Below are 24,306 nucleotides of genomic sequence, written 5' to 3'. Positions count from 1 at the left end.
ATTTCGAGCGACCGGACGATCGAAACCCTTAACCTGAAAATAGCGACAGCGGCCATAATTACACCACATTATTTTATCTCAGAAACAATATCAGGCTGATGCTCCACAGAGACACCGTGCTGCATTAACGACACGTCTCCTGCCCCTCAAAAAAAGCAAAAAAATAAACACATAGAGCAGATATATTCATGAAGCATTTTCCAAAGTATACAGGGTCTAACACACCTCATGGATATTAGACATAACCAAGGTTTGACAATTAATCACAATAAGAGCATCTTCCTGTCTGAGATAATGACAGGGCCTGAAGTTTCTTGGCTCAGTTTAACCCATCACCCATTAAAATTAAAACGAGAGTCACGTGACAGGGAGAGGAGCGAAGGGAGAGTTTCCTGAAGGTAGATCGAGGAGGTTCCGGGGACTCAGCTCAGAATTAAAGCTTGGGGGAGATGCAGGATTACCGCCCCCCCCCGCCAGCGTTCTGAAAGGCGCCGGAGCCCAACGTCAGTGTTAAGACGTCTGGAATGGCAGTGGGGCGCGCTCGCTCCATCTTGAAACGAGGCGCGCTTCGAGTGAAGCATTTACACGCGATCCATCTTTCCTGACAGAGGAGTTTCTTATCGCTGTTCCGTGAATGACGAGCCGCCCCACTCCTCTCCGCCACTCGCTCTCTTTTTTTTCCTCCCCCTTCCATCCCTCATTCCATCCTGTCCGTCTCTCAGAAACGCTTCTGTGGAAACTTTTAATGGGGTGCGGTGTGCCTCCCTGCTCAGTGACAGACGGGGTTGGGGGGGGGGGGGTTAAAAAAGACTATTCCGGAATTCACTAAAAGATGGAGCGACGTTTAAGATACAGGTCGGTAACTCCAGCTCCCCAAAGACGAAGCCCAACAGGTTTCTGAGACACATGGAAGTCAGCCTGGCGTGCAGCTTACTGTAGGCATATATGCAGGTGTGCAACCAAACGATCTCTCCACCTGCCACAGGTAGGCTTACGCGCACAAATGCAGCTGGATGATCCAGTAGACCCATGAGCAGGCATGCAGCCGGATGATCTCCTTGCCTGCTGCAGGTAGACCCATGAGCAGGCATGCAGCCGGACAGTTTCCCTGCTTATGCAGCTAGGAGTATGTGCAGGCATACAGCCAGAGGGTCTGCCTACCTGCCACAGGCAGGTATACACACAGACGTGCAGCTGGATGCCTGCCATGGGTTGCTATATCTGCAGGCAAGCAGCCAGACGGCCTTGCTACCTGCTGCAAGTAGGCATAACGCGTAGGCGTATGCGTAGGCATGCAGCCGGATGATCTCCCTACCTGCTGCAGGTAGGCGTATGCGTAGGCATGCAGCCGGATGATCTCCCTACCTGCTGCAGGTAGGCGTATGCGCAGGCATGCAGCCGGATGATCTCCCTACCTGCCGCAGTTAGGCGTATGCGCAGGCATGCAGCCAGATGATCTCCCTACCTGCCGCAGGTAGGCGTATGTGCAGGCATGCCACCGGATGGTTTCCCTACCTGCCGCAGGTAGGCGTATGCGCAGGCATGCAGCCGGATGATCTCCCTACCTGCCGCAGGTAGGCGTATGTGCAGGCATGCCGCCGGATGATCTCCCTACCTGCTGCAGGTAGGCGTATGCGCAGGCATGCCGCCGGATGGTCTACCTACCTGCTGCAGCATGACGGCTTGCTGCTGCTGGAGAAGGGCCTGCAGCTGCTGGGGGGACAGCACCTGCTGCTGGAGGAGCTGCTGCATTTGCTGGGGGGTGATCACCTGGGGGCTCATCATGGACATAGATACGGGAACCTGAGGAAGCGCAGACACACCGAAGGGTCAGCGTGGTGCTACGAGCCCAAAAGAACCTGCCTCAGCCACACGGATACCTCGCTGACAGGAGCTGGCTGCACATTCTTTAGGCTTTAAATAGAAGACCATAATTAAATGAATCTCTGCACTCCCAGGAGGATCTTAGTCAGCAGTGACAGGATAAAATGGCGGAGGAGATTTCTATAACAAACTGAGTTACTAGTAACACAAGGTACTATAATCAATCAATCATAAATTATCTGATCAATGATGACCCTTCAGCTCTCACTCAAACCCGAGAGCTCACAGCGCCTTCACGTACCAGAAAATAGCATCATTCTGTGATGTGTCATTTAAATGGGACAGATTGTTTTTGCTGATGTACTGAAGGTACTGAAGTGAATCATCACAGATCAGTAAAAACAAATTAAAAATAAATATTGTAAACAAACAAATAAAACCATAAGACATTCTTGAAAGGCACTCAAAAACAAACTAATAAACGGGTCAGGCTGGGAAGCATAAACTGGTACAGTGTGTTGCCGCACCCACCACATGACAAAACACCCTGGGATCCCGGGTGGTGACTCCCCCAGGCCAAAACTCGGTCTAGTCCCACCCTTCCGGAAATGCTCATTTATCTGTCACGGCCAGGTGTTACATGGGCATGCCTTTGGCCTGGTCCAATTGCTCGGGTCCTTAGCAATGAGGGTCCTGCGAGCCGGATCACCCTTAGGGAAGCGCGCCACATGGCCGTAGTGCCGTGACTGACGCTCCCTCAATGCAGGTAATGTGCCTCATTCGGGACAAAGTCAAACCAGCGGTACCCAAGGGATTCTCCAAAGAGAAACAGTACCAAAGGAGTCCAGTCTTCATCTCAGGTCACTGGATAGCATCCATGTCTTGCAGCCACACAGCAAGACATCAGGACTCTAAAGTCTTGGACCTGCTTACACCCCTTTCCAGCGACCTCATGACCCCCCATGATCTCCCAATCCATCTACTGACTTCATAGGAAGAGTCACCAGAGACATGAATGTTGCTGCTGAGGTAGGTGAATTTCTCGATGTGGTCCATATGCTCTTCACAGACAGACACACTGCGGATGGCTGTGCCCAATAGGTCATTAAAGGCCTGGATCTTGGTTTTTATCCAGGACACTCACAAGCCCAGACACTCAGACTCCTCGCTCAGTCTCTCGAGAGCCCCAATAAAAGCCTCCATGACTCCAAAAAGATCACAGCATTGCCAGCAAAGTCAAGATCAGTGAATCTTTCATCAACTGATGCCCCACAACCGCGGGACTCCATGACCCTGCCCAACACCCAGTCCATGCAAGCATTCAACAAAGCAGGAGCAGGAACACACCCCTGATGAACCCCAGAATCAACTGGGAAGAACGCAGAGGTTCTGGCTCCACTCTGCACAGCACTCATAGTGTACAGGCCAGACTATGGCATCCAGCAACTTTGGGGAGATGCCGTGAAGTCTTAGGATGTCCCACAGGGCAGGTCGATCAACTAAGTCAAATGCTTTATGAAAATTGACAAAGGCTGCAAAAAAACTGTGCTGATATTCATGTTTGCGCTTGATAAGAACCATCAGTACCAGGATGCGCTTGATGGTAGACTTTTTAGGTGTAAAACCAGACTACTTCAGTTGCTGGTAGGCGATCAAGTGATCACAGATCCCGTTGAGGATGACCCTAGCAAGGACTTTATCCAGCACTTTATCCAGCACTGAGAGCAGTGTTATCCCCCTGTAGTTGATGCAATCCAGGCGATCATCTTTCCCTTTCCAGATAGGGACAACAAGTCCTGTTTTGCAGTCAGTTGGGATGAGACACGTCTCCCAAATGAAACCAAAGATTGCTTGCAATGCCAGGAGGACAGCCTTACCACCAGCCTTGAGAAGTTCCCCCCGGATCCCTGAAGCCTTCCCCACCCCCAGCTGATTTACCACCTGTGCAATCTCAGCGAGATTTGGTGGTTTATAGCTCATCAGAGGATCATCCTCAAGAACTGTGAACCCAGAGAAGTCCAACACCCTAGCCGTAGGATCAGCTTTAAACAAGTGCTCAAAGTAACCAGCCTAGCAGGTCACAATGCAGTGCGTAAGGACCATTCCATCACCTGCCCTGACTGTGACTCTCCGAGGAACAGATTCGAGTTTGCGTAATGCTTCGATTCCTTGCTACACCATAGATGGTGTGTCACTTGCTCACAGATTCCTCTAGCAAATGCCCCCTTATCTGCCCTAAGAGCCCTTTCAGCCCTCCTTCTCAGTTCCTGGTACAGAATGGAGTTGCCATCAAGCCACACGTCACACATCACGTCACAGTGACTCCTCTTGATAATATCCAGGGTGTCCTGCAGGTGAAACACCTCCTTCTGGGAACACCGGCAACATCAGCACAATGCTAAGAAACTTTCAGGGTCTTGCCATGGAAGGTCTATCACACCACATTAGAATCAGCATTCATACCCAAGTCTGCAAGTTCCTCACACAAACTGCACAGACTCATTAGAAACAGCCTGATCTCGGAGTCTGGCTGGGTCCAGCCTCATTTTCCTAAGTAGGTGGTAGCCCACTGGACCTAAACTAAATCTTCAGAGTAGCAACAGCAAGTCTGTGGTCAGAATTCACAAACTGCGTATTTCTGTAGACGCTGCAGTTCTGTAGGAACCTCCGGTGTCTGCCCACGAGAATGTGATTGATCTCCTTCAACTCGCCACCAGCTTTGGAGTACCAAGTCAAACGATACGGCTCAGGGTGCTGGAAGCAGGATCCAGCGACACATAGCCCCTGACCTTTCACAAAATCAAGGAACATGGCGCAACTCTCATTCCCCCAGACTCATGGGGACCGACACAATCCTCATAGCTAGCCCAGTCAGTGCCAGTGGTCCCACTGAAGTCATCCATGATCAGAGGAGTGTCACTGTAAGTAAAGCTGTGAGTGAAATGTCTGAGACAACAGACAAGACACCCAAGGAGTGGCTTAGCCCGAGTCTCATAATACGCTTGTTGAAAGGAGCAACATTGGACACCATATAGAGCCGACCCGCCACAGGAACAGCTACTCCCCAAGTATGGCAGCCATCAGATGACCAGACCAATAATAGATGTATGTAACTAAAGAGATCTGCTTACTCCACAGTCTGCGTACCTCAGAGAGTGCCCCTATTGAAATGCGGAGTTCATTAAGCTCCTCCAACAGCAGAAATAGATGGTCTGGAGACTAGGCATTCCACACGCTGACCTGGGTGCCTCAGATTAGGACCCAAGTGCTGCTGTGCAGAGGGCGACACCTTAGCACCACACGAGTTTCAATCCCCAACAGGCCTGATCCCATTGGCTCTCCAGCAGTTTCAATCCTTCTGGGGTTGAGGCTCCCGAGGGCTTTTTGGGGGTTCGGGGGTTTGCTCAAGGCTCGACGTGGTGGGATTTCGATCACAGGCACAGAGGTCTGAGTCACATATTCCGCATGTCAGACAACGATGAGGAACTTTTACGAGGGAGCTACAGCCTTGAGATCGAGGCCTTTCTGGAAAAACATTCTGACAAATAGATGGGAGCAAGTAGCCATTTCTGTAGAGTCACAGTCCGTCACTAAAATAAGCCATGAGAAATGCATAATGTCAATTTACAGATACGATCGTTTTCAATGTCAAAAAAGATCCAGACATCCAAACACTTGCCAAAATAAAGATTTTTTTTGCAATGATTTTGTTGCAGACAGGAAATCAGAGACGCAGGTTATGCAAATTCTAGGGCACTATCGTCTGAATACCTGCACACATCAGCTCGGGAGTCACAACATTCATATTACCTGCCATCACGTCTCACTTTTGGTTAAAACCTAAGGAATACTTCTTTGATATACAGGTACTATGTTAGGCACCAAAACAGAACATTGTCTCTTTATTAACACGACTATTTCTGTGCACAAAAAAACACGATGTATAAATGAGGAGGAACCTGATTAGCAGCTGATTTATTTCCCATTAACAGCTTTCAGTTTATTTAAGGCAAGTTGGTTAAATATAATTATAATTACAACGTAAGAAGTTGTTGTTTTGTAGTTCTTGTAGCCTTCAGCCTAAGAGACTCATTTCTGATTAATGACTTGAAGAAGCCGCCATCTTGGCTCCCACCATTCGAAGTCACCCTGGCAGCTCACTGTCCAGTACCCAGAATGCTTTTCACTTGGCTGAGTTGAACGCACAGGCTAGCCCGAATGTCAGGGTCCTGTTAATGCTTTGATGAGTGTGACGTAAGCCAACTTCTGACCGAATATAGATCATAAACCAGCATTAGTTTGACACTGGCTGTACTACTGGCTGGTTTGTCAGGCCCAGTCTCTGGTCTGAGTTTGGACCATGCGGGGCTCCATTCTTTGAGAAAGGCAAGATGAGGAGGGCAGGCTGCGTCAAAACACTGTGTCATCAACCTGGGTTGCATACGCATCTTCATGGGACTCGGTGAACCAGCATCACGAGGGTCTCTCTGAGCCAACCAAACCCAACATGATGGAATTCGGCTAAACTGCCATCCCGCTGATAGGCCTTCACCGCAACGTGACACATTTAGGAGCGGCGTTTCCCGATCCAATAATCCAGACACGAAGGCAGCGAAAAACAGATTTAACCATGCCCTAAGCAGCCTGTACCAGCTTCCCGTGGAGACACTGGCCTGAACACCAAGCCGCCAGCCTGTCCCTCTCTTAACTGTGACCCAGTGCAGCCTGTTGGGCAGCAGCATGCAGCAGGGCCCGCGACCTGCGCCTTGGCCACTGCGCCCCTGAGGCTCCCCCCTCTGATTAGCCGAAACCTTTGCACGGTCACTTCGCGTACTTCATTCCGTAAGTCATTATGCTTTAGCGACGGTGATCGCAGCCTGACTAATCCCGATGAGCCTCAATCATGGCTGAAGGTCACACACAACTGCCCCCCCCCCCCCCAGAGAAATTTGCCTCGTCGTTCGTTAATGATCCTGGGGGGCTCTGTCGGGGACGTGGCACGCCAGTGTATCGTGCCTGTTCCCGCCGGGTGCGAGAGAAGCGCCAGTTAGCAGCTAGCATACTGCGTCGGAATCTTCCAACCAAGACTACCTCAATGTGACATTTCTATACCCAATCACAGCTCAGCTTTCACGCCCCGCCCCTTACAGTAGGTACAGCTGAACCCCGCTCACCTTCCTGGTGACACACAAACAAGCAGCTGTGTGGCATGACCTGCGCCCCCTCGAAACATGCGTCCAGCACTTGGAAAATTATGAAAGTTACATTAATTTCCGCAGAGAGGAGCACCTCCTGACAACAGGCACAGAAAATCCCAAACGCAGGAAGGAGACATCTCTCATGCTTTCATTAACCGCTCCTTCTTTTCTCTCTCTCACTGAATCTTTTCTCTCCCCCTTTTTTAAAGCAGGCCGATGGATGATAATCGTCTTTATTTCATTACTCTCGCAAATAAAAAGCCAGAGGAGGCTGGCAGAGGCCGGCCTATTCATCGGGAGACCCGTACAATGCTAATCCCAGCATTTAACAGCACGCTTTTCTGCCTGATGTATCAGAGCTTGAAAGATGAAAGCGGATAAGTAATTGCTCTCCTGGTTCTTATTCTTCACTGACAACCCATAAATTTAATTTCACACACACATTCATTTACATTTTCAAGTATATGACATGATAATTGCAGGAATGTAACACCTCCATTGCACACTGTGCTTCGCACAGCTGATTGACAGGTACGGTGAATAGAGAGCAATGGAGGCTGAATTGAAGATCTTTTTTTTTTTTTTAACCTTCATCTCCGCCGAGTGCCCATACCAGGAAACTCCGACATTAATAAGCATTTATGAAGCAGCATTTATACCGCCAGGCAGTAAACATTCACAGTCAATGAACAGTAACCCCCCCCCCGCCCAGAAAGGCCCCTCCGATTCTCCCATGAAACAAATCTCATCTGTAATGCAGTTGACAAATCGCACATTCCAAAACAATTTATTACAAAACGCTTAATGCTATTTCCCTGTCAGCCGGCTTGAAACCTGGCAACAACAGAGACGACACGGGAGTCATTAATTACAGAAATAGAGCGCCCCCCCCCCCCCCCCCCACCTTAGTGTTGTGCATCTGCTTATTTCACAGTGAAGAACACGGGTTCATGCTGAGCACCCCCTCTCCATTCTGATAAGCAATAACTCCCTGGTATTTATATTTAAACGAGCTCAATAATGCATAACTAGCCTCAGCAGACTGGCTCTTATTTACTTCCTTACACGGCACCCGTGAGAGGCGGCTGAGGGATCGAACGGCACCTCCCAGGTGGGGGGCTCCCAGGGTGGCACGCCAAAGGGGCATCTGGGTAGCAAACATGTGGCTCACAAGCCACGCCCTCAAACTGGGCCTTGTCTTCCTGAAGTCTCGATGACGTCCTGGCATTAGGGAGGGCAGCACTGCCCAGTGGTGCTACTGGAATGTGCGCGATGTGTGGTGCCAAACAGACGACTGCACGGGAAAATTGCACGGCTTCCCCCTGGCAGAGAAAATCCTCTTCGGGACCGAAACCGAAATCGTGCGTGTGGAGTACAGTGACTGCTTCATCACAGGTTTCCTCATTTAGGAGATCTTCCTTCTCAGTGACTTCACCCCCTCATTATGGGGCGGGGGCTGGAGCATGGCATTAAACTTGTTTGGTAAACAGTGGAGAAGCGGCGAGTACGGCGTCCACTCATGTTTTGCAGCAAACGACACTGCAAAGACAAATAAAAGGAGTGTGGAGAGGCAGTAATTACCCCCCGGTCCTTGGCGGAGCGCTCCAGCGCTAATTAAGGTGTGGAGGACTGACTCTGCTGGCCAAGTGAGAAAGGAGTTCCTTCATTGGGCTGCAAATTCATCTCCAAAGCCAAAGCGCCCCCCCCCACCCCGCCCCCCATCCCCCCAACCCCCCCGGGACCGATCGGTGCGGACATCCCGTCTCCCTGCAGCCTCCTTCATCTGACACCGCTAATTTGCTTACCAATTAAAGCCGACCCTGGCGTCTCCGGCTATATCAGCGAGGACCACATCCCTGCCGCGGCCCTGGGGCTGGGGGGTCATTAGACCCCTCCGATTTTCTGCCAGGGGCAACTGTCAATTCCCCGACACGCCTGATGGAGACGCATGCACTAGGTCACTGCGTTGGAGAGGTAGTGGGTGTGTGTGTATTCTGTTTATATTACATTGTGGGGACCAAATGTGCGTGCACGTGTGTGTGTGTGTGTATGTGTGTGGGTGGATGACCAAGTGTAATAAAAAACCTGTTATTTTGACGTTGTGGGGACCATTTTTAAGGTCCCCACAATGATCTGTGAATGCAATTAAAAAACTAAAAATGCAAAAAGTCTTCTATTTTGTTTGGTTACTTATGGTTAAGGTTGGGGCTGGGTAGGGGTTAAGGTTGTTGTGTGTGTGTGTGTGTGTGTGTGTGTGTGTGTGTGTATATGCCCTGTAAGGGAGTCTAACGGTGACATGGTGGACATTTGCAACCCTCGTTTACCGACCTCCCGGACGATGCGGTGGGGTGACCGCATGTGCTTGCAGGACACGCTGCATGCATGACTGGGGGGAAGCCAGGGACTTGGATTTCACACAGGAAATGAAGAAGCTGCCTGGGTTTCTACCTCACAATCAAACACCATGAAAAACAGACCAGGAAGGGGAAGATGGAAGGTAATATTACAGTGAGGGGGTATTAAGCCCCCCACAAACGGCTAGCAATGCCTTTTTCCAGCTCCGGGGACATGAGCCCCCCCCACCAGATTTCTGCTTCTGGAGGTAATAGGGAGTCTATTAGGTCAGACTCGTCATCGCATGACATGCGGTAAATTACGAGGGCTTCGAGCGGCCCGCCGCATTAAAGTTCATCATTTCCCACACTGCCAGGCTGCACATATCTGATCTGTCAGTTAGGATTCAATTAAGACTGTGGCTGCTGCGATCAGGCCAGGCGTGCCGGTGTGTGGGAGCTGCACGCGTTGCTTCTTCAGGTAAACGCTCTGTTGCAACATCAAAGCAGTGCATCATGCCCCCCCCCCCACCCCGTTCTGGACCCATTTCCCTGCCAGGTCCTCATGTCCCCGCAATTTTGGTAACCGTATACTATAGGGAAAAAAAATTGCACTACCAGTAAATTTGGAGCCATCAAAGGGAAACCTGAAAACGATTCGATGGAATCATCCCCTTCCAGTGGTAAACAAACTTTTATACCTATTTTGCCACGTAAAATGCTATAGAAGTGACAGAAAATGACTGGAGGTGGCATATAAAATGAAAGAAAAACAGAACAGCTTCAAATGCCGGGCGACATGACTCTAAGTGGAACTAGCTACAAACATTTTGCCCTTTGGAAACGGAACAACACGTGATCGACTCGAAGCAACATCGAGATGTCATAAACACCGGCACGTAAACATCGGGTTATCACAGGTGATGTCATCTTAGATCTGGCCAGTGGCACAGTAGGGGCATGGATACCCTGGCAGATTTGGGGGGTGCCATTTTGTCAGGAGGCCCAGAACATCTAGCTGCATCCCTGGGCCCGACCAATTGCGTGATCGCATTAGTGTACGCATGCTAATGCGGCCTGACACAGCAGCTGAGCAGTGCTTCAGGTTAAAAGGCCCATCTGCGATACACCCCGATTCCCAGCATGCACTTCTGTTTATGGAGAGGTTTAACACCCTTCCATGCGTAGAGCTGAACAGCATGACACAATCTGATTCTGAAAACAAGACGAGCGTAACCTTTACGGTGTCGGGGGTGTCGCTGATCGCGCTGGCGGAGACGCTGTCAGATCAAGGCAGCATACAGCGTCACCATGGACAGACTCGCTCTCCACTCCAAATGCCTGCATTTTGTGTTCCATCTTTTCCCATGAATTTCATCCAGGAAGGACATTTGATCCCGACACGGAGGAAACACCAGGACAGATCGGCTAGCACCATCACTATTTACACAGCTCAATGAAATCCCAGCATCCTCCCCCGTCACTCTGGGCTATGTAAGCCTCGGGGAATGAACCCCCCCCCCGTCTCAGAGTAACCTCAGCTGTTTAGGTGTGTGACTCCCCTACGCCGGCCTGCTTTGGTGCCTCAGTGTGCATACCAAGAGGCCCGCCCCCTCAACACACTTTCCCACCGTGTGTTAAGTGCGTGCAGAGAAGGAGGAAGAAGACTACAGAGCAATGGGCATTATGGGGTAGAGATAAACCCATTAGACCATCAGCGAAAATAAAAATGTCACTGCCAGTAACATTACACGATATAAATGGAACTTAGCGGAACAACAGTTATTCCAAAAGGAAAGACCCCTCCCTTTTTGGATGCTTCATATTTCTTACGGATTGCTAGAGCTTCTCAGTCTCTAAAGGTGCGTCTGAACACCAAAGAGACAACAAGACGACAACAGCAAAGGACAGCCCCCCCCCCCCCTCCCCCCCACCAAAACCCACAAACAATAAGCACAGGCCGGCCGGGCCTTTCAATAACTCCCCTGAGACCGGCGCTGGATAGCTGCCACCGCAGGCCCCCAAAATCCTGCGCCCTTCAACTAGCACCCCCCCCCCCCCACCGCCACCTCGCCCTCCCCAGGTGCGCGTTGTTTTGATTTTATTTTCTGTTCCTTATTTGTGTTTCAAATGTCAATGTGCGGCGTGTGGCAGATATTGCGACAGTGAGGGAGCGGCGGGCGACGGAGGTGCTCGGGCGCCGCGGGGATCTGTGCCAGGGCCGTGCGACAGAGGGAGGATTTACCGGCAGAAATAGGTGTTTATTGAGTGCTCCCACAGGCTTATTGGGTAATAATAGACCTGTCAAATTACGCAAATGCGGAAAACAGCTCGCTCGCGTGCTCCGATGCCGCCGGATGGAATTAGCGACGTGGAAGCATCCGGATGCTAATGCGACGCGTAATTAAGGCGGCTAACTGTAGCATTTAAATGCTCATACTTGTGAGTAATTTATGACATTGTCTACGGATAATTTCCCTTTCCCCTTGTTCAATAAACAAAGAGAACAGGCACACTGCCACCCCCCCCCCCACCCTACATCCAGTAAAACCAATGCTACTTTGCGGGTTTGCTCCCCTGGAGGTACTGTGGGGCACGCTTAACGAACTGGGGGGGCCTGCATTGCTTTTGCTGGTTGTGATGACTTGCGAAGAATATTATTCCAAACGATGCTGGATAAACAAAAGTCTTGTGGTGTAAATATGGAGGAAGCGTGGAGTCTATCGAGAAAGAGGGCGGCTCTATCAGGCAGGCTGTTTGCGACGTGGTGGGAAGGTTCAGCGCCGACGCTGGGGGGCCGTCCTCCGCAAACGGAAGAGGAAATGAAAAGTGGCCACGTGTCGGGACCTGAAAATAAAACATAAAAATACAGCCACGCCCAACATTGTGAGGCCGGCATTCGCTGAGAAGTCCGGGCAAATTTAAACGCACGCGGGGGGTGCCGAGGGCAGAAGATCTTCATAAAAGACAGGCTGGGTGAAGGGATTATCGGATAGCGGCTGCCAGCCACTGGCTTCAAATTGATTCATATTGGTAACATGAGGATAGCACAGACTATGTAAATGTAAATATTCAATATTTACCGTCCTTTCGTGTTATTAGAACCAAGAGGGTCGGTCACGGTCCGGCGGTTCTCCAAGAACGCCAACGTGCGCGCCGCATACATATCCGCTCATATCGACGCCAGTCTCGCCCCGCAGCTTAGCATGCTGGGAGAATGGCACGTGGATTCACGCGTCCCCCCCCTCGTGCAGGATACCGCCCGCCTCCGAGCAGCTGGAAGCAGTTTTAAACAAGGCGCTTGAACAAAAATCAAATCAAATAAATCGCCTTCTGAGTTAAGAATGGCAGCCGCACTGGGTGAGACACACTCCTATTGGCCTTGATTCTTTCTTCTTTCATTTTTTAAAGGATACTTTTAAGAATGCAAAGAGTATATTAACTTTTAAATGTTAAAATGTAAAAATCATTCAAAGCTAAAACTGAGTAGCTATAACATGTATCCGTTTGTAGTAGAAACGAAAAATCGTTCAAAGGTAAAACGGAATACCTATAATATTCACCTGGTAGAAGTTCAAACGACTGATGATTTAAAGCTAAAATGGAGTCGCTAAAATATTTACCCGGTCATTGCCGAAGTACGAATAACTGATAAAGAGGCTAATTCCGTTGACGACACACACATTTCGGAACGCCATTAGCAATGGGGCCCCAGCTCTGCATGGACTGGCCGGTGTGGGGGCAGCCTCTGAACCCGCTACGCCATGCTAATGGGTCGCCGCTAGCAGATATCCGGGCCGCTACTCGAGGCAGGCCTAGCTGAGGTGCGGCTTCACGGAAAGCCGCCGTTAGCCTCGATAACCTCCCTCCCTCGCTGGCCCGTAATTAGGAACCTGGGGGTGTGACTTCTGATGGAGGTGTCGGCATTGTAGTGCTCTGCGAAAACATTAACTATGAGGTTAACTCCAATTTTCTCTTCTTTAATTAAATGCACAAAGTCATAATGAGGTAACCCACTGTTCCTTGATAGCACTTATTAGCTGAAGAGAACTCGCACTCGCGCCGCAATTTAAACCTAAAAATAAAAGTGGAAAATATGTTAATTACTGACATAATTTGAAGCGGCACACTGCTGTCGTCACCTTAATAAAAAGGGTGGGGAGAATAAAATATTTCGTCTTATTTGGTGGTAAAATCAGCTGTTTAAAAGGGTCATGAAAAGAATATATTAAAAACAGTGTGACTATGACCTTATCCACACCTCTGACAACCAAATAAAGACGCCATTGTGCAGGGGGATAGCAGCGCAAGAAGTTAAAGTGACATTCAGGGTAAAATTAGCCCGCCACAATAGATCATTCTGTCATGGACATGTCTTTCAATTACCTATTCTTTTGTATTTACACAATTAAAAGATCACTCGCAAAAAAAAAAAGAGAGAGAGAGAGAGAAAAGAAAACATATTTGACTAATTATGGCGTCTCTGGTTTCTCAGAACTTTTCAGATCATTATGTTAAAGGTTTGGCACTGTGCGATATCCAGTGAGCCAGCCTTATGCCAAAAAATACCGACTCCCAGACAATACACATCCTTGTGGAGCCTGACGGAAGCGGAGCCACACTCTGGCACGCGGTGTCTTCCCCAAGTCAAACAAACAGAATTCCTGGGGAGGTTCACCCAGGCCCCTTAACGAACAGCAACATCGGCACCCACCAAAGGGGTGGGGAACTAAACACGCCAGCAGCGATTTTACCTAAATACAAGCAATTTACCCATAATGCTCACTATTATGACAAAGAATACTTCTGTTTGCAATAGTGAAAACCGTGCCCTCAAAATAATACAGGAAATCACGAAAGACCGCAAATTTTGAAAAGAATGGCGAATGTGTAATGTACCCGTGTACGGCAATCCTGGTGAAACTGTGGTTAACGGTGCAATGACCACTTAAGGCTTATATCTGTTTCTGTGTAATTTTTAGGAATTAAGTGCAATATTCTCCAAATCATGGGTAGCTCTTGCAGGAATCCTGACCTTTTAGCAGGAATCCTGACCTTTAGCTTAATCCAAAATGACTTAACTCTCAAGAGTCAGAAAAATGCTTTTAAACAAGTTCTTTTGTCCCTTAACTCTCTGAAAGTTTGCAAACCCTACAGACTACTTACAAGGTAATAAAAGTATTACATACATATAAATGTGTGTGCAAACTGGTCTCGAATTTAAAATCTCTTGCCTGCCAGCTGACCAAAGTTGGCAACCGTGCTAAAGAGGACCATGAGGCACGATTAGGCCACCCCACCGGGCACTTGGCAGAAGCCAGGCTGCCCAGCTGGAGAAAAGCTGACCACCACATGCACAGATAGTGAAGACGGCATTCCTTTCACCAGGTCGAATTTCAGGGGCACAAGGATCACTCAGGCAAAATTGAAGATGTGGGTTTCTGCCGGAAGACCCCAGGCAGCCAGACCACACCCAGTGTGTCACTGAGAGGGGGCCGTGAATGATGCAAGGGCCTAAGAGACGAGCCAGGGTGCCCTCACCTGCAGGGGGCGCTGCTTGTCGTTGCTCTTTGGGGACTTCAGGCTGCCACTCTGCTGCTGGAGAAGCAGATGCCTGGCTGCTTGGAGCGCCTGCGAAGGAGAGAGATGGCGGAGGAGTTAGCCGATGTCCGCAGCAGCAAGCACGCCCATGCTGGAAACCTGAAACCCGAGTGGGAGCTGATTCCCTGGCAAGGGATCCCTACGAGCGACACTCTCCTCCCAAAGAGCATATGCTGTGCAGAGCAATACTCCACTTCACACCACTCACACAACAACTGATTTATACATAACACTGCTTCCGTGAAAAGTCAAAAAGTCCACAGAAATCTGATCTAGTGGATGCTCCACTGAGATGCATCTGATCTAGTGGATGCTCCATTGCAGAGGTGGAAATTTCAGGTCCAGAAAATACAAATTCAGACCAAGATTTTGTTTCAAACAACCAGTTGAGTACTCTGTGACTGTGACTCTTTATGCTCAACTGGTTGGTTGAAAGTAAATCATGGTCTGGATTTTTACTTTCTGGACCTGAAATTGCCACCTCTGCTCCAATGAAATGTATCTGATCTAGTGAGCGCTCCAATGAAATGTATCTGATCTAGTGAGCGCTCCAATGAAATGTATCTGATCTAGTAAATGCTTCACTGAAATGCATCTTATCTACTGGACGCTCTACTGAAGTGCAACTGATCTAGTGAACGCTCCACTGAAATGCATCTGATCTGGTGAACACAATACTGAAAATGCTTGCTAAATTACCATTTACACATTCATAGTATAAATACATATATACTAGGCAGACAGTGTGAAGTGCAACTATAAGGCATAATTAAATTTAAAAAATGATCATTAAATCGGATTCAGAATGAGAATTTAAGTATCTTTCCCAGGGGAAGACAAATGTGTGAAAGAGCTGAACCACACCTATAACATCCCAGGTGCTCTGTGGCGATGTGACTGCTGGTCAAAAATGAGAAAACAGTTTTTTATCAAAGAAAATAAGACAGCTGCCACCAAAATAATTACAATAAGGCCACTATGATAACTGCAGAACAAAGACGCCTACACACACGGTATACTCCAGTTTGTCAACAGTATAGCCATATTGTTAAAGAGAACATGAACTGCGATTTGAGAAGAAAAGCTGAGCCGCCCGTCCTGCTCTGGCAGTAATGTGCCAAGAGCCTTTCTTGTTTTTGTTTTGTCAGGAAGCACGATACTGCTGCGGAGCTCGATCCTGTCCGAGCGGGCGATCTGGCTAAGGAACGCACCTCACCATGGAATGGACGATTCAGTTAGACGGGAGAGAGAACTGCCATTTAAGATCGATACCACATCAGGAACAGGGCTGCAGATGAGGGTGGAGGAGAAAACGGAGATGGAAGAACAAATAAAAAAAATAAAAAAAAGGGGAAAATGACACACACACACACACACACACACACACACACACACACACACACACAAAATCCAAAGATGTGAGAGACCTCTCATCACAGGTACATCAAGCACTCCAGAAAACCGCCTTTCTGGCTCTTAAGGGTTCAGGAAACTAATGTAAATAAGGGCAACTGCAGTCAGGAACAGCTGAAAAAACAAGCACTCTGGCCCTATCCCACAAAATCACAGACACACAAGCACACAAAAAAAACAACTTCACTGGTGTTTCTTTGAGACAGAGGCAAACACACACACACACACACACTTCAGATAGCGAAAGACTTTTTCCATAAGAATCAAGGTTTTTTTTTTTCCTCAACTCTCTGGTATCCATGACAACAGTTGCTTTGACAGGTTGCTCATATGACATTACACTGGCAGCTGGTGTGAACAATGTTTGAACTACTACATTGAGATGCTGAGCAAACAGAAAAAAAAAAAAAAAAAGTTGCCACGTCTTAACCCTCGGGGAAAGCAACCAACCCCTGATCAATTATGAAAAGACAGAGCGGGGGCCGGTGCAGACTGGCTCTCATCGGCGGCAGACAGACACCAAAAACCAAAGTAAACAAACTGCAGGCAGTGGCACTGTGTCCTAACATTGATTTGTCTCCCCAGGAAAGGATCTGGTAGCGGCATTCAGGACCAGGTCACAACTTCAGGAGCCACTGGAAGAGTGTGTGTGTGTGTGTGTGTGTGTGTGTGTGGGGGGGGGGAAGCCTGCAACCCATCATCCTTTACCATTTACTCCTCTTTTGTTCAGGCGGAGTGGCTTCAAAAGGCCTTTTCCGACAACAGGCGGGATTATAAGCGTGTGACGCTGGGGTGATCCGACAGGCCTCTGCGCCGGTACGGGGGGGAGGGGGGTGGCGTGAAGGTTTTTGCCGCCCCAGATTTCCGTTTGTCACAAGGTCAAATAGCTGAGAATGGTGAATGGCTGGGGGGTGGGGTGGGCGGGGGGGTTGGTGTGTCGCTTCTTAAACCTTAGTCAAAATATTCATGTCTCTGGAAAAGAATGAAATTAAGAGCACATTAATGGGAAGTGAATCCGGGCCACTCGGAATCTCGCCCCCCCGTTTCAATTTATTTCCTGAGTACTCAAAACATGCCACTAATACATCTGACGGGGGACGTAAATTGAAGTAATTTCAAAACTACCCAAGCGTGGCGCGTCATTTTGCGGAGAAGCCACGGCTGCCACCCAGGAGCGCCCCCGTTAATGGGCGCGGCTGGCAGGAGGGCAATTTGCTCTCCTGGCCAGTTCTGATGGCGAATTGCATCCCCCCCCCCCCCCTGCGCCCCGAAGAACCCGGCGACATTGAGGTCCGTCGCTTGAACACCGGCGGACGGCAGGAGAACGGGGTCGGGCTGAGAGGTACGGCAAGCTTTGGCTGTTCGGGATTAATTGTGTGCTGGGCACTTCACGGCGCTAACTTCAACAACGACGAATTTCAACAACTCCCTTCAACCTACAAAGAGATAAAAATAAACTACGGACGCTCTCGTTAACGCCCGTCCTCCCAGCCTCACCTATTAATGCTGCCGTCGGACTGCAGAATTGCAAGCGCGTGCAGTGCGAGTCATACAGGCACACATCCCTACGAGCCAGAGACGACCAATCACATTCCCCTGGCGTAATTAGGGCCGCCTGGAACAGCGGGGGCAGTGAGCCAGGAGAATAACGCCGCCCGCCCGCCTCGGCACTGCCGGTCCCAAAAAGACCCATTCCCTGGGCGAGGCATCTAAAGACTCCAGCAGTGGGGCATGGAAAGTTCCAGTCTTCCACGGCACAGCTGTCTAGAGGCTCTTAAAGAGTTCGAGACAAGAAAATGACGCAACACCCAGAAAAGAACAGGCAACATAGCCTATAAGGGTCTTCACGGCTGCGGAGCTCGGAGGACAATGCATACAGCAGTGGCTCGGTGGGCACGCCGGAGCTGAGAGCACGGATTAGACGCCATTCCGAAACGGCACCCTGTTTACGCCTAACGGGCTCCTCCAGAACTTCTCTGCAGGGCCGGGGACAGTGAGGTCGGTCAGTTTAACCCAAAGATACGACATCACCAGCCCAGTCAGACGAGTATCTAATGCTGATATCCATCAAGGAGGGGAAACACCAGGCCAGGCTCGGAACCGGGGCAGACACAGCCCCAATGGATGCCCGGCGATTGGTTTCAGATAGTGGGGGTCGGGAGGAATATGATACCAGCGACTGGCACATGAAACGGGACAGAAAGAGGAATGTTTACACAGCCCCCCACCACAGCCACCCCAGGAACATCAACAGCTATTCAGACAACCACTTTCCGAGGCCCGTGCGGGGTCAGGAACGCCCCCCCCCCCCCCGAAACTCCAGTGCTGGTCCGGGAGTGAAGGAGAACCCGCTAAAAAGAAGAGAGAAAAAAAAAAAAAAGAACGAGCAGCTTCTCTTGCAGCTTAATTGCGTTTGACCGTCCGTCCCCCCCCCCCCGGCCAAAAAAAGGGATGGGTCTGAATTTGGAAAGCTGTGTGCAAACACACACCATGCGCGTGACAGCAAGATGAGGAGAACAGAGTCCCGGCCGCGTTCCACGGCTCAGTGGGAGGAGACGTGTCTCACTGAGGCTCATTACGGAGGCGAGGGCCTGCTGCACTAATCCCGCTTCCCCTAATGAGAGCATTATTAACACGCTATTAAAGCACAATCACTGTACATTACACGTCAGAACCGGGCCGCCACGCCGACCAGACACTAATGGACCCGGCAATACCATGACACCTCTCATGGCCTAAGAGCATAATGCACCGTGTTCATTTCCATGTGGGGTAATTACTTCATGGGGTGGGGGGGGGCTGTTTAGGATAAAGCATACTCGTAATTTTCATATTATTACACTTATTATTACATTTGAAAGCATTCCTGATGCTTACTGTTCAGGAAACTTGTAGCTTATGCCCATTCATAAAGTAACATGGCAGCTCAGGTTAATTCTCAGACTGCAGCTTATGGACCCCCCCCCACCACCCCCCACCTGGGCACCGGCTGGTCGGTAACCCTGCCAGGGCCACTGGACTGTGCACGCATTAAAACACAGGATCAAGGCCTAAACATTTCAAGCTGCCCAACAACCAGCCCATGACAGTCAGGATCCGTGGCTTTCGGTGGTTTTAGGTGGTTTTGGATGTTTTGAACCCAACAGGTGGGCAGGAGCGAGAAACGCCTCTCTGCTTAAATCGGGGACATACTTCTGTGCCAGTAATAACACAGCACAGGTTATCACAAACCTTAACACAATAATATAAAGCTATAGCTTTCGGGAAGGCAGACTACATACTTCCTGAAAGAGTTGTCCAGGCCGATTCATCACCAAAAAAATAAAATTAAATGAAACATTTCTCGAAATACCTTAAGAAAACAATTAACCACAGCCGGGCCAAGAATCACAGCGGTCGGCCCAAACGGAAACGGCGGAGGAGAACTCCGCAGTGGAAAATCACGGCCTTTATCGGGCCGGGCCGGGGGGGCAGCAGAGACCTGAGGCTTCACCGCCAGAACCTCTTAAGCCTCCTGGAGAACAATAAATAAAAATAAGAAAGTAGGCGGAGCGATGAGCATCTTTATTTATAACTCGATAAATCAACAGGGCCCACGGCACGGCCGGGCCCCGCCGAGGATCCATGCCGGGGGTGGGGGCAGCCGGGAGGAACAATGGGCTTCTGTGGGCCCCCGCCGTCTGGTGGCGCGACCCGGCGCTGCAGATCCGACCGGCTCGCATTGTTTATTGATTTTCTAGATTAAGAATCCCAGCGAGGGGATTGTAACAGACAACCATAAAATTATTTTTGGTCTGCTTATTTGCCTTTGCCTTGCATCTGTTTGGCCTGTTCCTGTAGACAATTACGTCTGCCAGCCCAGACTCAGGTGCTAATAATGAAGGACAAATAGAATCATATGTGTAAACTTCCCCTTCTGATGAAAATTTATATTAACTTTCCGACACTGTAAACAGAACAGCATAGCCCGACCTCCCTGATGAATTGGTGATGAATTCAGTCATTTATATCCCAGGAATGTGCAGCGGTGCAGGAGGGAAGGCAGCTGGGGCGTATTGTGTAACCGGTGTGCTCTTCCAGTGTGGGGGAGAACAACACGGAGGCTGTTTAGCTCGCCACTAAGAGGGTGCAAATCGGCACGGTGCCGGGCCCCACGAGGAGGGCCATGGGCGGCAGAAACAGAGACGGAAAAGGGGCCCTTACCGCCGTCCGATGCCGCCTCGACCTTCACCAAAGCTGTAGGGAAAACGGTCCCCCCCCCCCCCCATTTCAGTATAAGAGGGTCTTTGTGTTAGCTCACTAAGCATGAAGCAAGATAGGCAGCAAGAAAACAGGAAAAGAGAAGCACGGAGCGATAAGTCACAATAAAACATTACAGCGTTTGCATTGTACACCGTTTCGGAGCCAGACGGTCACAGATCTTGTAGGGCCGTGAGTCCATAACCTGTGCCCCGCATTCCCTGTGATGAAATTCACCTCATCCCCACTTTCAACTGTCAGGTATCACTGGGTCTACGCGGGGTGATTCGGGGGGGGGGGGGGGACTCAGCAAGGAGGGTTCAGTCTTTTTGGTCTAAATCTAGCTAAAATCTCACTGAATCACTCTGGCTCTGAAAGTCAGTCTTTCCGTCTTAGCTCACAGACGACCTGAAGCATGTTGCTTTTCCGCCTTGGATTCCTGCCTGCATGCATCAGTGTGCCCAGCTAGCAGGCGCTACTTCCGATTCAGTCCATGCACCATCACAAACGGGGGCGTAGCTAAGAATTCTGGGGGCACGAAATGTGCACGAAACCACAACTTGACTTGCCACCCAATCTTATGTATTCTAGGGCTCCTGTGAGGTTGCTGGATCCCCCGAATATGCCAGCGTGCCCCTGCCCCTCCTGCGCTCCTGATCACACAACATTAAAAAAAATCTATTAATCCTGCACCCATCGCATTTCATAAACATGCTTTTTACACGTTTCTCTGGAGATATTTACATCTCTGCACAGACGTGCTTTGTGAGCCGTGCTCTTACAAGCACATAAAATGTCTTTAATTCTAAATTTCTCTCTGAGACTGTATATCTGTGACAAAGGACAGAAAAACAAGCCAAATTAACGTGACACTCTGGCAAGGGGCAGCGTTCCGGCTTATGTTGAGTCTGCGGTGCGTTTGAGCCCGCTAATCCACAACATGCCAAACTGGGCAGCTGTCGGATGAAGTTGTTGTTCACTGTACGCCGGTCGTGCCCGCCTTTGTTGACAAGCACTCATTAGGAGAGTATGAGACCAAAGACCATAGCCGGAGGCAAGGGGGAACCTCCACGTGGAGCCCGGGAACCGAGAAGCTCTCAAAACAAAGAGGGAAAGGCGGGGAATGGCATCAATGGGTGAGAGAACCGCAGGAACACCTGGATCTGGACGGGTACAGAAAAACCAGAGGCCAGAGAAGCGCCAGTGCGAGGAAATAATCAGCACTGTGGCATTATGGGTATGAGCGTGCTTGCACGGCGACTTGCAGCCTTGTTATGGCCAAAGCAGCAGACTTGTGAGGAGTTCAGAGGAGATCCCAGGGGGAACTTGCTCCTCGTCCCCTTGCTCCCGCTCGCCGTGCTGGACCAGAATCGCCGCGGCTGGGTTTTCAGGTGCGGTAATCAGTGAGTGGCCAATGCGTGCGTCCAGATGAAAGCATCCGGGGGCAGATAAATAATTCAGCAAACACGCCCCCCCCCCCCGCCGCAGAGCTGGGCTGTCTTCCGCGTCCGTCTGCCCCACGATGGTCAGCCACAGACCCAGTCATCACAGCTACCGCTTGCTTGCTCCCCGCGCCACACGCGCCCAATGCCCGCGCACACTCAGTGCTGCCTGCCTGCCCGTCTGTCTGTCTCTCCGAGGTGCGGGAGTGGCAGCAGAGAGATACGGTTACTAAAGGGGTCAATAGAATGCCGCTCCCAGCTTTGGGAATTACAGATTACACTGAACTTTAATTACCTCACAGGCATCCGCATGGAAAACCACACCACCCCCTCTTTATTTATTTATTTTTGCCAGGCGGCAGAAGGTTCCGGTAATTTTCCCTTTGTGTCCATCTACCCGCAGGCGGGCGGGCAGGTGGCGCACGTTCAGAGTTTAGAGCGGGAGCCGGCGGTACATGGGCACGCGGTGGCAGCCGGTCGCTGGCAAGAGCGACGTCACAGTTTCATCAGAGATGCGTTTCTCAGGAAGCAATAACTGTATAAAAAAAAGGAGACACACAAACATGACTCCGGTGCCCCTAAAATTATTGCCGCGGGACCACAAATGTGGAACATAAAGGGGGGACCTCAACGTACAATAAAACAGGCTTCATACTGTTTGTGTGGCCACCAAACAGAAACGTAATATAGAAAATCAACAACGGCAAGTTCCTGCCTCCACCTCGGAGTCTAGCCTCCATTTTCAGAGAGGTTCCGTCCCGCCAGCTGTGTTCCCGCATCTTTCCGGCCGACCTCCCGGTTACTCGAAAGTGACTTAATGGGTGGCACCGCTGCACCGGTCGAGGCAATGCATCTCGGCCGCGGCCTCGCGGCGTTCCGCGCACCCCTCGGCCTGGCGCCATCCACGATCCATTTTATCTCGGAGTCGTCCGGTGAACATTCCAATTACGCCGCGCACCTGACCTTTTAGTAAGCTGCGGGAGGTACACTTATCTTCCCGTTCCCCCGCATGCCGCATCTATCAATCAATGCTCTTCCCTGCGATTTAACCGCCGGCGAGAGGCAGCTTCCCGAGGCAGCGGACTGCGACGCGGCCTCGCCGGCCGCCCGCCTTTTTGATTAGCGGGGGGGCCGTGCGCAGCTCAGGTGCGGAACGAGACGGGCCGAGGGCCTGACAAAGGCGCTTCAAAGGAAACGGGCGGAAAAAAAGCGCATGAACGGAAACGCATGCAGGATTTATCCGCATCGCGCTCAGCGACGTGCGACTCCGGAGCAGTGACCGAGGCACAGCCTTAGCCCGCATATCGCAGCAAATCAAGAATGCTAATTCCAGGCGAGGGCCCATTTCTCAATTTCATGCTGGAGCCTCGCAAGTTAGTGGCGGTAATTTCGTCTAACGAGAAAATTTATGGCTGTGTGGCTCGGTGGCTGCACTCGGCCTGTCGGAGCAGGTGATGTTTTTTCCAGTTTCTTCCTGCTGTAGCTGCTGTAGGAGCAGCACGGTCCCCCAGAAGAACCCACATTACCCTGGGGTTTGACACCTAAATAACACCTAAATATGGGGGCTACAATTTTCACAGCCCTACTCTGTAAACTCCGTGCCATTAGGACTCATCCTGGCAGCACAATGGATCCTATTTACCGCACTGCGTGGAACCAAGGTTGGAATTCTCTGTGTGAAGAACATAGGAGAAGGAACCTTTTCCGGTTTAATGTAACAGTCATTTAATTAAATATATGATTATTGGTAAACTGGTCAACTTCACTGCCTTACAGGGTAATGGCAAAGAGGAAAACAAACAACGAAAAAGGAAAAGGAATCAAAATGAAAATTAAGAGCATTATTTTGGTCAAAAGTAAAGCAGGAGGAGGGCAGTTCCTGAATCAAATTATTAACACCTGAGGACGTCAAAACCAAAAAGGCCCATGTCCCTCTTCTCAAGACAGCAGTACTGAGAAATAATCTCAATAATCCTTTATTTGTATGTTTGCTTTAAAAATAAATAAATAAATGCAATACATTCCCCCAATTCCCTTTTTTTTTTACCATTTCATTTCAGCATTTCATTCTCACAGCATCTCATTACAGAAAGAGGCTGGATATATCAAATATTTGATAACTCTTGGATCATTTACAGAGCAACGTTATCTCAGATCCAGGATGGCGAAACTCCGGAACGCAAACAGTAAGGGTGATACAAACATTGTAAGACCACAATCGCCTTTTTCCTTATTGGGGGGGGGGGGGGTTAAAAT

At 49.9% G+C, this 24,306-nt stretch overlaps 1 protein-coding gene across 11 annotated transcripts in view; it reads right to left on the bottom strand.

The window, feature by feature from the left end:
- LOC111843126 (forkhead box protein P2) overlaps positions 1 to 24,306 on the bottom strand; it is a 117,273-nt gene that overhangs the window by 29,329 nt on the left and 63,638 nt on the right. For all 11 annotated transcript variants that reach the window (XM_072710098.1, XM_072710091.1, XM_072710090.1 and 8 more), the window contains 2 exons: positions 14,897 to 14,986; positions 1,666 to 1,803 (listed from right to left, as the gene is read on the bottom strand). In XM_072710098.1, the coding sequence (XP_072566199.1) occupies positions 1,666 to 1,803; positions 14,897 to 14,986 (228 nt within the window). The remainder of the gene's footprint in view (positions 1 to 1,665; positions 1,804 to 14,896; positions 14,987 to 24,306) is intronic.

This window comes from Paramormyrops kingsleyae, chromosome 3 (genome assembly GCF_048594095.1).
Source record: "Paramormyrops kingsleyae isolate MSU_618 chromosome 3, PKINGS_0.4, whole genome shotgun sequence".
In the NCBI taxonomy this organism is placed as follows: Eukaryota; Metazoa; Chordata; class Actinopteri; order Osteoglossiformes; family Mormyridae; genus Paramormyrops; species Paramormyrops kingsleyae.
The sequence above is the reverse complement of the archived record's forward strand: the minus strand, read 5'-3'. Positions and strand labels throughout refer to the sequence as shown.